The sequence below is a fragment of the Oncorhynchus clarkii genome, unplaced genomic scaffold (assembly GCF_045791955.1).
Source record: "Oncorhynchus clarkii lewisi isolate Uvic-CL-2024 unplaced genomic scaffold, UVic_Ocla_1.0 unplaced_contig_3315_pilon_pilon, whole genome shotgun sequence".
NCBI lineage: Eukaryota > Metazoa > Chordata > Actinopteri > Salmoniformes > Salmonidae > Oncorhynchus > Oncorhynchus clarkii.
The window spans coordinates 47,714-59,433 of record NW_027258686.1 but is presented as its reverse complement, the minus strand read 5'-3'; the positions used below and the strand labels follow the sequence as shown (position 1 = coordinate 59,433).

Sequence of the window (11,720 nt, the reverse complement as noted above, 5' to 3'; positions counted from 1 at the left end):
ATTTCACCTTTATTTAACCAGGTAGGCTAGTTGAGAACACCTTTATTTAACCAGGTAGGCTAGTTGAGAACACCTTTATTTAACCAGGTAGGCTAGTTGAGAACATCTTTATTTAACCAGGTAGGCTAGTTGAGAACACCTTTATTTAACCAGGCAGGCTAGTTGAGAACACCTTTATTTAACCAGGTAGGCTAGTTGAGAACACCTTTATTTAACCAGGTAGGCTAGTTGAGAACACCTTTATTTAACCAGGCAGGCTAGTTGAGAACACCTTTATTTAACCAGGTAGGCTAGTTGAGAACACCTTTATTTAACCAGGTAGGCTAGTTGAGAACACCTTTATTTAACCAGGCAGGCTAGTTGAGAACACCTTTATTTAACCAGGTAGGCTAGTTGAGAACACCTTTATTTAACCAGGTAGGCTAGTTGAGAACACCTTTATTTAACCAGGCAGGCTAGTTGAGAACACCTTTATTTAACCAGGTAGGCCAGTTGAGAACACCTTTATTTAACCAGGTAGGCTAGTTGAGAACACCTTTATTTAACCAGGTAGGCCAGTTGAGAACACCTTTATTTAACCAGGTAGGCTAGTTGAGAACACCTTTATTTAACCAGGTAGGCTAGTTGAGAACACCTTTATTTAACCAGGTAGGCTAGTTGAGAACACCTTTATTTAACCAGGTAGGCTAGTTGAGAACACCTTTATTTAACCAGGTAGGCTAGTTGAGAACACCTTTATTTAACCAGGTAGGCCAGTTGAGAACACCTTTATTTAACCAGGTAGGCTAGTTGAGAACACCTTTATTTAACCAGGTAGGCTAGTTGAGAACACCTTTATTTAAACCAGGTAGGCTAGTTGAGAACACCTTTATTTAAACCAGGTAGGCTAGTTGAGAACACCTTTATTTAACCAGGTAGGCCAGTTGAGAACACCTTTATTTAACCAGGTAGGCTAGTTGAGAACACCTTTATTTAACCAGGTAGGCTAGTTGAGAACAAGTTCTCATTTACAATTGCGACCTGGCCAAGATAAAGCAAAGCAGTTCGACATATACAACAACAACAGAGTTACACATGGAGTAAAACAAACATACAGTCAATAATACAGTAGAAACAAGTCTATATACGATGTGAGCAAATGAGGTGAGATAAGGGAGGTAAAGGCAAAAAAAAGGCCATGGTGGCAAAGTAAATACAATATAGCAAGTAAAACACTGGAATGGTAGATTTGCAGTGGAAGAATGTGCAAAGTAGAGATAGAAATAATGATGTGCAAAGGAGCAAAAATAAATAAATAAATACAGTAGGGGAAGAGGTAGTTGTTTGGACTAACATGAGGACTATATGATTGAGGAGTGGATGTGTACTTGATGAGTCGTTCTGAAGTGTCCTACCTGAAGTGCTGAGGCCACGTCCTCCAGTTTAATTGCTTTTCTTCTCCACTCGTCCTTCTCCCTCTTGTATTTATCGAGCTCTGACGAATACATGGCTTTCTCTTCTGTCGGGAGGAGAACACAGAGAGAAGAGGTTCATATCTTTATAAAGACCAGAAGAGCTCTATTTTCTCTGTCGGAGTTGGTGTTGCTTTTAGATGAGACTGGTCCCAGATCTGTGTGTGGTATAGCATCAAGTTGGCTATAGAGCACAAACAGATCTGGACACCAGGCTATATAATCACTACAACCTCAGTGACTATAGAGTTGGCTCTACAGCACTAACATATCTGGATACCAGGCTATATAATCAATACAACCTCAGAGACCATAGAGTTGGCTATACAACACTAATAGATCTGGATACCAGGCTATATTCTCACTACAGCCTCAGAGACCATAGAGTTGGCTATACAACACTAACAGATCTGGATACCAGGCTATATTCTCACTACAGCCTCAGAGACCATAGAGTTGGCTATAGAGCACTTATCAGATCTGGATACCAGGCTATATTCTCCCTACCGCCTCAGTGACCATAGAGTTGGCTATAGAGCACTAACAGATCTGGATACCAGGCTATATTCTCCCTACCGCCTCAGTGACCATAGAGTTGGCTATAGAGCACTAACAGATCTGGATACCAGGCTATATTCTCCCTACCGCCTCAGTGACCATAGAGTTGGCTATACAACACCAACAGATCTGGATACCAAAAATAAACAACATGCATTACAGCAGAGGCTAGCCTGGTCCCAGACCTGTTAGTGCTCTTACCAACTCCTACGGTCCTTATCATGGCATTACATCGATCATAGACGCCATCTACACAGCACAAACTGATCTGGGACCAGACAAGCGGAGGCCAGTAGTCTTGCCTTGCTGGAACTGCTCTAGCACCATCTGGAGGTTGGACAGGGACACGGCGTACTGGTTGACCTGGTCCCGTGCTGCTCTGAGCTGAGTCAAGGCCTCGTCTCTCTGCCTCACCGTTCCACTCAGCTGCTCCTGGAGAGACTCCACCTGGAGAGACGCCTGGTGGCTACGAGACAAACAAAGAAGAAGGATGTCTCTCGTTTTTCTGCTACCCAAACCTCGCTGCGTCTAACATCGAATGGCTGCTGCCAACACACCGACTCAACTCTGGCCACTTTAATAATGGAAATGGATGTCAAATATATCACTAGCCACTTTAAACAATGCTACTTAATATAATGTTTACATACCCTACATTACTCATCTCATATGTATATACTGTACTCAATACCATCTACTGCATCCTGCCTATGCCGTTCTGTACCATCACTCATTCATATATCTTCATGTACATATTCTTTATCCCTTTACACTTATGTGTATAAGGTAGTAGTTTTGGAATTGTTTAGGTTAGATTACTCGTTGGTTATTACTGCATTGTCGGAACTAGAAGCACAAGCATTTCGCTACACTGGCATTAACGTCTGCTAACCATGTGTATGTGACAAATACATTTGATTTGATAGTGCAGAACACAAACTTTCAATTGGACGTACATTTCTGTGTGTTCGTGGACACGGGACAATAAAGTTTTTATCCTTCTGTAACTCAACCAACACCAGTGATAAACAGACCATCTGTTTTCAAGGGGTCTTGTTCATTAGGGCCCCCAGAGTCAAAAAAATGTTTCAAGACGTTTCAAAAACGTTCAGATCGTACTTCCCTGTTTCATCTTCGTGCCTACTGAAGATGTTTACCTGGTGCTCTCCACCTGACTGGAGGAAGTGGCCAGTCTGTCGTCCAATAGCGTGACTCTCTTGCGTAGCTCCGCCTCCCTGTCCTCCGCGGCGAGGACCTCCCGTGTGTAGGACTCCTCTATCTCCAGCAGGTGGTTCCGTAGTCGGTCCAGCTCCAACTTCAACCGCTGCTCTCTGTCCTTCACATGCTGCAGCTGAGAGAGAGAGACAGGCGGTTCGAGAGAGAGGAGACAGACGGTTCGAGAGAGGAGACAGACGGAGCGAGAGAGAGGAGACAGACGGAGAGAGAGAGGAGACAGGCGGAGCGAGAAAAACATACACAGAGAGAGAGCGAGAGCGAGAGATGTTTTTGAATAATAAAAGACCACCATTTCCCTACCAGAAACCCTGGACGGGCCACCATTTCCCTACCAGAAACCCTGGACGGGCCACCATTTCCCTACCAGAAACAGTGGACGGGCCACTATTTCCCTACCAGAAACCCTGGACGGGCCACCATTTCCCTACCAGAAACCCTGGACGGGCCACCATTTCCCTACCAGAAACCCTGGACGGGCCACCATTTCCCTAACAGAAACCCTGGACGGGCCACCATTTCCCTACCAGAAACCCTGGACGGGCCACCATTTCCCTACCAGAAACCCTGGACGGGCCACCATTTCCCTACCAGAAACCCTGGACGGGCCACCATTTCCCTAACATAAACCCTGGTGTGTGTCCATCCATCCTACCTCTGTCTGTACGGCTGTCGTCTCCATCTGTTTCTGTTTGAGAGCCAGCATGACCTGGTCTCTCTCCTGCTGGAATGCCACAGCTTTCTCCTGCATGGACCTCAGCTCGTTCAGGAGCTGGTTGAGCTCTCCAGACTTCTGGCTGTTGCCCTGGGAAACGTATCAATAAAAATTTATATAAAAAACATTTGATCAAACAGCTGGTTCTGCTTCCCGCTCTTCTGACTGTTGCCATGGGACACCGCAATGGAACGGTCAGGTTATAAAAACACACACACCTGATAGGTGCAGTGAAAGTGTTGTTTTACAGGGTCAGGAAGAAATACATTATTGATCAGTTTGAGAAAAGATTTAACCAAGTGTTTGAAAATGTATTTAAACTATTTAAATAGCCTATTTTACTTCTTTGATTGAATTTCTCTGTCCTTCACTAGATCTGTAATCTATTACTAATTATAAACTGGGTGGTTCCAGCCCGGAATGCTGATTGGCTGACAGCCGTGGTATATCAGACCGTATACCACGGGTATGACAAAACGTTTACTTACACTGCTCTAATTTACGTTGGTGACCAGTTTATAATAGCAATAAGGCACCGCTAGGGTTTGTGATATATGGCCAATATACCATGGCTAAGGGCTGTATCCAGGCACTCCGCGTTGTGTCGTGTCTAAGAACAGCCCTTAGCTGTGGTATATTGGTCATATATCACACCTCCCTCTGGCCTTATCGCTTCAATAAAGGATTTGAGTTATGGCATTTTAAGTTCCCCAATGATCATTCTCCCAAAAATGTGTAGTTAGTAGTTTATAGTAACTGATTTTGTACAGTACAAACATCCTAACCTGTTCTCTGTCCTTGAGCATCTTCTCCATGGCGGCAGCCTTCTCTGACATGGCGCTCCTCTCAAACTCCTTCTCCCTCATGAGGAGGGACACCTGCATGTTGGTCTCCTGCAGGGCTCTGAACTCTGACTCCTTCTCCCGGCTCCGCTGGGCCACAGCCTCGTTCTCATCCTTCAATAGAATTCAAATAACTTTCAAATTGTCCAGGTTTCAGCAAACAACGGAAATATATCTTAATATATCTTATATCTCTCAATCCCCTCCAGACAGCACACTTGACCCTCACACACGAGGGTCAAGCTGCAGTCTAGTGCCACTGGATAGAGAGCATGTTGTGGGTTTAAGGGCCTTGCTCAAGAACCCAACATCTTTAGGATGACCTCCACATCTTAGCAGCCCTCCAGATTTCAGGTCAATCCAGCCCAGGATTCTAACTGGCTATCTTCCGGTTAAAAGTTTGAACTCCTGAGCCGCTGGGCTACCTACCTTCAGCTTCCTGGTATCCATCTCCAGGATAAGAGCTCGCTCCTTCAGGTTGGTCACGGCTTGTTTTAACACCTCGTTGTCGCTCTCACGGTTCCTCAGGCTCTCACTTACCTGGAGAAATAAACAAATGCACAGATTGAATGGCTGCTAGAACATCCTACCTTTGCACCTATGTGGACACTCAAAATGGCTGCTAGAACATCTTACCTTTGCAACTATGTGGACACTCAAAATGGCTGCTAGAACATCCTACCTTTGCACCTATGTGGACACTCAAAATGGCTGCTAGAACATCCTACCTTTGCACCTATGTGGACACTCAAAATGGCTGCTAGAACATCCTACCTTTGCACCTATGTGGACACTCAAAATGGCTGCTAGAACATCCTACCTTTGCACCTATGTGGACACTCAAAATGGCTGCTAGAACGTCCTACTTTGCACCTATGTGGACACTCAAAATGGCTGCTAGAACGGCCTACTTTGCACCTTTGTGGACACTCAAAATGGCTGCTAGAACGTCCTACTTTGCACCTATGTGGACACTTTTAAAATGGCTGCTAGAACGTCCTACTTTGCACCTATGTGGACACTCAAAATGGCTGCTAGAACATCCTACCTTTGCACCTATGTGGACACTCAAAATGGCTGCTAGAACATCCTACCTTTGCACCTATGTGGACACTCAAAATGGCTGCTAGAACATCCTTCTTTGCACCTATGTGGACACTCAAAATGGCTGCTAGAACATCCTCCTTTGCACCTATGTGGACACTCAAAATGGCTGCTAGAACATCCTACCTTTGCACCTATGTGGACACTCAAAATGGCTGCTAGAACGTCCTACTTTGCACCTATGTGGACACTCAAAATGCCTGCTAGAACATCCTACTTTGCACCTATGTGGACACTCAAAATGGCTGCCAGTCCACCATTTATGACATAATTCACTTGAATTGACCGTTGTACTCATTCTAATGAAGGGGTCATTAATCACTTGATTCAGTTGCAACTGAATATAGATTTTATTTACGGTTACATTTAAGTCTTAATAGCACACGCTGTGCCTTCCTCATATCACACACACGCACACACGCGCACACACGCATACACACACACACACCTGGGTGAGTTGATCTCCTTTAGTCTTGATGAGCAGGTCTTTCTCCCTGACAGAGCGCTGCAGAACGTCCAGTCTCTCTCTGACTTGTCTGGCCTCCTCGGCGTGGCCTCGCTGCTCGCTGTCTGACACCTGGGCTGAGTTACACAGGCGGTGGTTATTCTCCTGCAAGGTCCTGATCATAGTCTCCCTCTCAGACAGGAGGGCTCTCAGAGACTCCAACTCCTGTCTCAGTCCTTCCTGGTTCCCTTGTGTTGCAGGTGCTGCCACCTGGTGTCTGGGAGGTTCCACTGCAGCAGGAGGCTGGGCAGTAGACGTCAGGGCAGCAGACAGTGGGTTGACTTGGGGACTCTGCGCCACACTGTCCAGTTTCCCCAGGAGGACATCTTTAGTACTGCTCAGCTGACTGATGGTCTGTTGGACGTGGGCTAGTTCGTGACTGAGACTGCCGAGCTTCCTCTCCTTCTGCTCATAGCTGTGGATCAGACGGCTGTAGTCCACGGAGAGAGTCGAGGTGCAGTCGTTGTCTGCATCCACCTACAGGATCAGAGACAAAACAGTCCTTTATTCATCCCAATAAGGCTGCTGAATGACGGATCACTAGTAGGTTCAGCGGGCTGGCCGACACATCACGTTGTAGTTGACAGAAGGGGTTGGGCGATGTCAACCTTTGTCCTATCGTGATCATGTACCCATAAAACACCCCAATTGGGAACCGCCCCCCCCCCCCCAAAAAAATAAAATTTAAATTTAAAAAAAAAAACACATGACAAAAGATAATGTTGTTGAAAGACTTTCCTTTCAGGTAGAGGAAGAGATCTGTCTGTGTGCCATGATGGACCAGTGTCTGATGAGGGACAGGCTGTCTTAACGTAGTGAGTTAGATTACAGGAATACATCATGATGGACCAGTGTCTGATGAGGGACAGGCTGTCTTTAACGTAGTGAGTTAGATTACAGGAATACATCATGATGGACCAGTGTCTGATGAGGGACAGGCTGTCTTAACGTAGTGAGTTAGATTACAGGAATACATCATGATGGACCAGTGTCTGATGAGGGACAGGCTGTCTTAACGTAGTGAGTTAGATTACAGGAATACATCATGATGGACCAGTGTCTGATGAGGGACAGGCTGTCTTAACGTAGTGAGTTAGATTACAGGAATACATCATGATGGACCAGTGTCTGATGAGTGTCTATGGTGATGTCTACAGGGTCTATGGTGATGTCTACAGGGTCTATGGTGATGTCTACGGGGTCTAGAGCGATGTCTATGGGGTCTATGGTGATGTCTATAGGGTCTATGGTGATGTCTACAGTGATGTCTATGGTGATGTCTATAGGGTCTACGGTGATGTCTACAGGGTCTACAGTGATGTCTATAGGGTCTATGGTGATGTCTATGGTGATGTCTATGGTGATGTCTATAGGGTCTATGGTGATGTCTACAGGGTCTATGGTGATGTCTACAGGGTCTATGGTGATGTCTACAGTGATGTCTATGGTGATGTCTACAGTGATGTCTACAGTGATGTCTATAGGGTCTATGGTGATGTCTATGGTGATGTCTATGGTGATGTCTACGGTGATGTCTACAGTGATGTCTACAGGGTCTATGGTGATGTCTACAGGGTCTATGGTGATGTCTACAGGGTCTATGGTGATGTCTACAGGGTCTATAGTGATGTCTACAGTGATGTCTATGGTGATGTCTATAGGGTCTATGGTGATGTCTACAGTGATGTCTATGGTGATGTCTACAGTGATGTCTATGGTGATGTCTACAGGGTCTATGGTGATGTCTACAGGGTCTATGGTGATGTCTATAGGGTCTATGGTGATGTCTACAGTGATGTCTATGGTGATGTCTATAGGGTCTATGGTGATGTCTATAGGGTCTATGGGGATGTCTATAGGGTCTATGGTGATGTCTACAGTGATGTCTATGGTGATGTCTACAGGGTCTATGGGGATGTCTATAGGGTCTATGGTGATGTCTACAGGGTCTATGGTGATGTCTACAGGGTCTATGGTGATGTCTACAGGGTCTATGGTGATGTCTACAGTGATGTCTATGGTGATGTCTACAGGGTCTATGGTGATGTCTACAGGGTCTACGGTGATGTCTATAGGGTCTATGGTGATGTTTATAGAGTCTATGGTGATGTCTACAGGGTCTATGGTGATGTCTACAGGGTCTATGGTGATGTCTACAGGGTCTATGGTGATGTCTACAGGGTCTACGGTGATGTCTACAGGGTCTACGGTGATGTCTACAGGGTCTATGGTGATGTCTACAGGGTCTATGGTGATGTCTACAGTCATCGTAGCATCTGTCAACAGACAGTGGGACGGGACGACTAATGTTCAGGTAAGCAGATATTTCAATAATGATTATTTGGATAAAATCAGGATTTCACAAGTTCTCACATCTTTCTAATTTGGGAAGGGACATTGGGCCATCTGCAGAGTTTCCGTTTGGGGTGACTTCGCCAATCGTTTGGGGTGACTTCGCCAATCGTTTGGGGTGACTTCGCCAATCGTTTAGGGTGACTTCGCCAATCGTTTGGGGTGACTTCGCCAATCGTTTGGGGTGACTTCGCTAATCGTTTGGGGGTGACTTCGCCAATCGTTTAGGGTGACTTCGCCAATCGTTTGGGGTGACTGTGGGGTGACTTCGCCAATCGCCAATTGAGTTAGTACTTTATCTTAACATTATTACTGCTGGGCAGGCTCATTATCATTACATATGATACATGATTCATTACTTTAAGATATGATGATGGTTACCTGTCCCTGTAGCTTGTGGAGCTCCTCTACCAACTGGCCAGATTCATGCTGCATGTTCTTTACTGTGGTGATCACCTGCATCTTCCACTCCTCCATCTTCTTCACCTGGATACATTACAATACATACATTAGCCTCAGCTACATTAGACACAGCTACATTAGGCACCTTTCAATATATACATTAGCCACAGCTACATTAGCCACAGCTACATTAGCCACAGCTACATTAGCCACAGCTACATTAGCCTCAGCTACATTAGACACAGCTACATTAGCCTCAGCTACATTAGCCTCAGCTACATTAGCCTCAGCTACATTAGACACAGCTACATTAGCCACAGCTACATTAGCCTCAGCTACATTAGACACAGCTACATTAGCCACAGCTACATTAGCCACAGCTACATTAGGCACCTTTCAATATATACATTAGACACAGCTACATTAGACACAGCTACATTAGCCTCAGCTACATTAGGCACCTTTCAATATATACATTAGACACAGCTACATTAGCCACAGCTACATTAGCCTCAGCTACATTAGCCACAGCTACATTAGGCACCTTCCAATATATACATTAGCCTCAGCTACATTAGCCTCAGCTACATTATACATCTTCCAATATATACATTAGAGACACCTTTATACATGGAATTGCACTATCGCACTTTAAAAACAGCGATTCCTCATCTGTGATGTGAATAATGTTTTTACCTCCCGTGAGAAGGTTTTATGACACAAGGCAGGCACAGTTCTGTAAAAACAGACAAAATGCTAAATATCTTGTCTTGCCTGTTGTTTCAGTGTGTCCCTGTCCTGCAGCAGCTCTTCAAACTGGTTGGAGCTGACGCCTCCAGAGTCTCCTGCCTGCAGCACCGACACCAGGGTCTGGCACTTCTGGGTCAGCGCGTCGATCTCAATGTCCTTCTCTCTGATAATAACAACAACAACAACGACGACGATGATGACAATAATAATAAGAAAATTAAATTGTATTTGCATGCTCAAGGACAGGAGAATATAATTAAACAGCACATGGATACATGGATACATGACATTACCAAGTAGGGCACAGTACACTAGAAGGTATATATATATATATATATATATATATATATATATATATATAATAACAATTTATTACACATACATATATATACACTACCGTTCAAAAGTTTGGGGTCACTTAGAAATGTACTTGTGATTGAAAGAAAAGCAAATTTTTTGTCCATTAAAACAACATTAAATTGATCAGAAATACAGTGTAGACATTGTTAATGTTGTAAATGACTGTTGTAGCTGGAAACTGCTGATTTTTTCTGGAATATCTACATAGGAGTAGAGAGGCCCATTATCAGCAACAATCAAAAGGCTAATTGATCATTAGAAAGTCCTTTTGCAATTATGTTAGCACAGCTGAAAACTGATTAAAGACGGAATAAAACTGGCCTTCTTTAGACTAGTTGAGTGTCTGGAGCATCAGCAATTGTGGGTTTGATTACAGGCTCAAAATGGCCAGAAACAAAGGACTTTCTTCTGACACTCGTCAGTCTATTCTTGTTCTGAGAAATGAAGGCTATTTCATGTGAGAAATTGCCAAGAAACTGAAGATCTGGTACAACGCTGTGTACTACTCCATTCACAGAACAGAGCAAACTGGCTCTAACCAGAAGAGAACGAGTAGTGGGAGGCCCCGGTGCACAACTGAGCAAGAGGACAAGTATTTTAGAGTGTCTAATTTGAGAAACAGACGCCTCACAAGTCCTCAACTGGCAGCTTTATTAAATAGAACCCTGCAAAACACCAGTCTCAACGTCAACAGTGAAGAGGAGACTCCGGGATGCTGCCCTTCTAGGCAGAGTTCCTCTGTCCAGTCTCAACATCAACAGTGAAGAGGCGACTCCGGGATGCTGGCCTTCTAGGCAGAGTTCCTCTGTCCAGTGTCTGTGTTCTTTTGCCCATCTTAATCTTTTATTTTTATTGGCCATTCTCAGATACCACTTTTTATTTTATTTTATGGACCCCAAACTCTTGAACGGTAGTGTATATCATTTAGCAGACACTTTCATTCAAATGGACTTGCATTCCCGGGAAAGGAATCCATTATCCTGGAGTTGCAAGGGCCTTGTTCTACCAACTGAGTTACTGTATTTCTGCACCGAATGTACAACACAACTACACCTGATGATCCGGGACAGGTTCTGGATGGTCTCTCTGAACATCTCCTGGCTGCCTGAGGGGTCAGACATGGTGGACAGCCTCTGGTTCTCCTGCTGGACCTTGAGGAGCACAGCTTCCTTCCCTGCTACAATGTCCATGATGCGCTGGTAGTCCCCCCTCAGCTGACTGTTCTCCCTCGTCTTCTCATTCAGCACCGCCAGCACCTAAATTAACAAAAACACATTTTACTTTAACAATCCCAAATTCTACACAGTCACAAATTTTACACAGTCACTTTACACAATTTTTAAAAATGTGTCAATTTGTTTATTAAATCCTCTTATTGTTCTGTTTTTACTACATCTGTACTACTATATGTAGACTACTTCTACCGTTTAAAGGTTTGGGGTCACTTA

At 44.5% G+C, this 11,720-nt stretch overlaps 1 protein-coding gene across 1 annotated transcript in view; it reads right to left on the bottom strand.

The window, feature by feature from the left end:
• Nucleotides 1-1,283: 1,283 nt before the first annotated feature.
• LOC139398195 (thyroid receptor-interacting protein 11-like) overlaps nt 1,284-11,720 on the bottom strand; it is a gene marked incomplete at its 5' end in the record, with an annotated part of 55,998 nt that continues 45,561 nt past the window's right edge. The window contains 10 exons of the mRNA XM_071144315.1: nt 1,284-1,498; nt 2,312-2,475; nt 3,167-3,360; nt 3,898-4,047; nt 4,743-4,913; nt 5,229-5,339; nt 6,352-6,885; nt 9,142-9,246; nt 9,937-10,075; nt 11,326-11,528. Of these exons, the coding sequence (XP_071000416.1) occupies nt 1,341-1,498; nt 2,312-2,475; nt 3,167-3,360; nt 3,898-4,047; nt 4,743-4,913; nt 5,229-5,339; nt 6,352-6,885; nt 9,142-9,246; nt 9,937-10,075; nt 11,326-11,528 (1,929 nt within the window). The remainder of the gene's footprint in view (nt 1,499-2,311; nt 2,476-3,166; nt 3,361-3,897; nt 4,048-4,742; nt 4,914-5,228; nt 5,340-6,351; nt 6,886-9,141; nt 9,247-9,936; nt 10,076-11,325; nt 11,529-11,720) is intronic.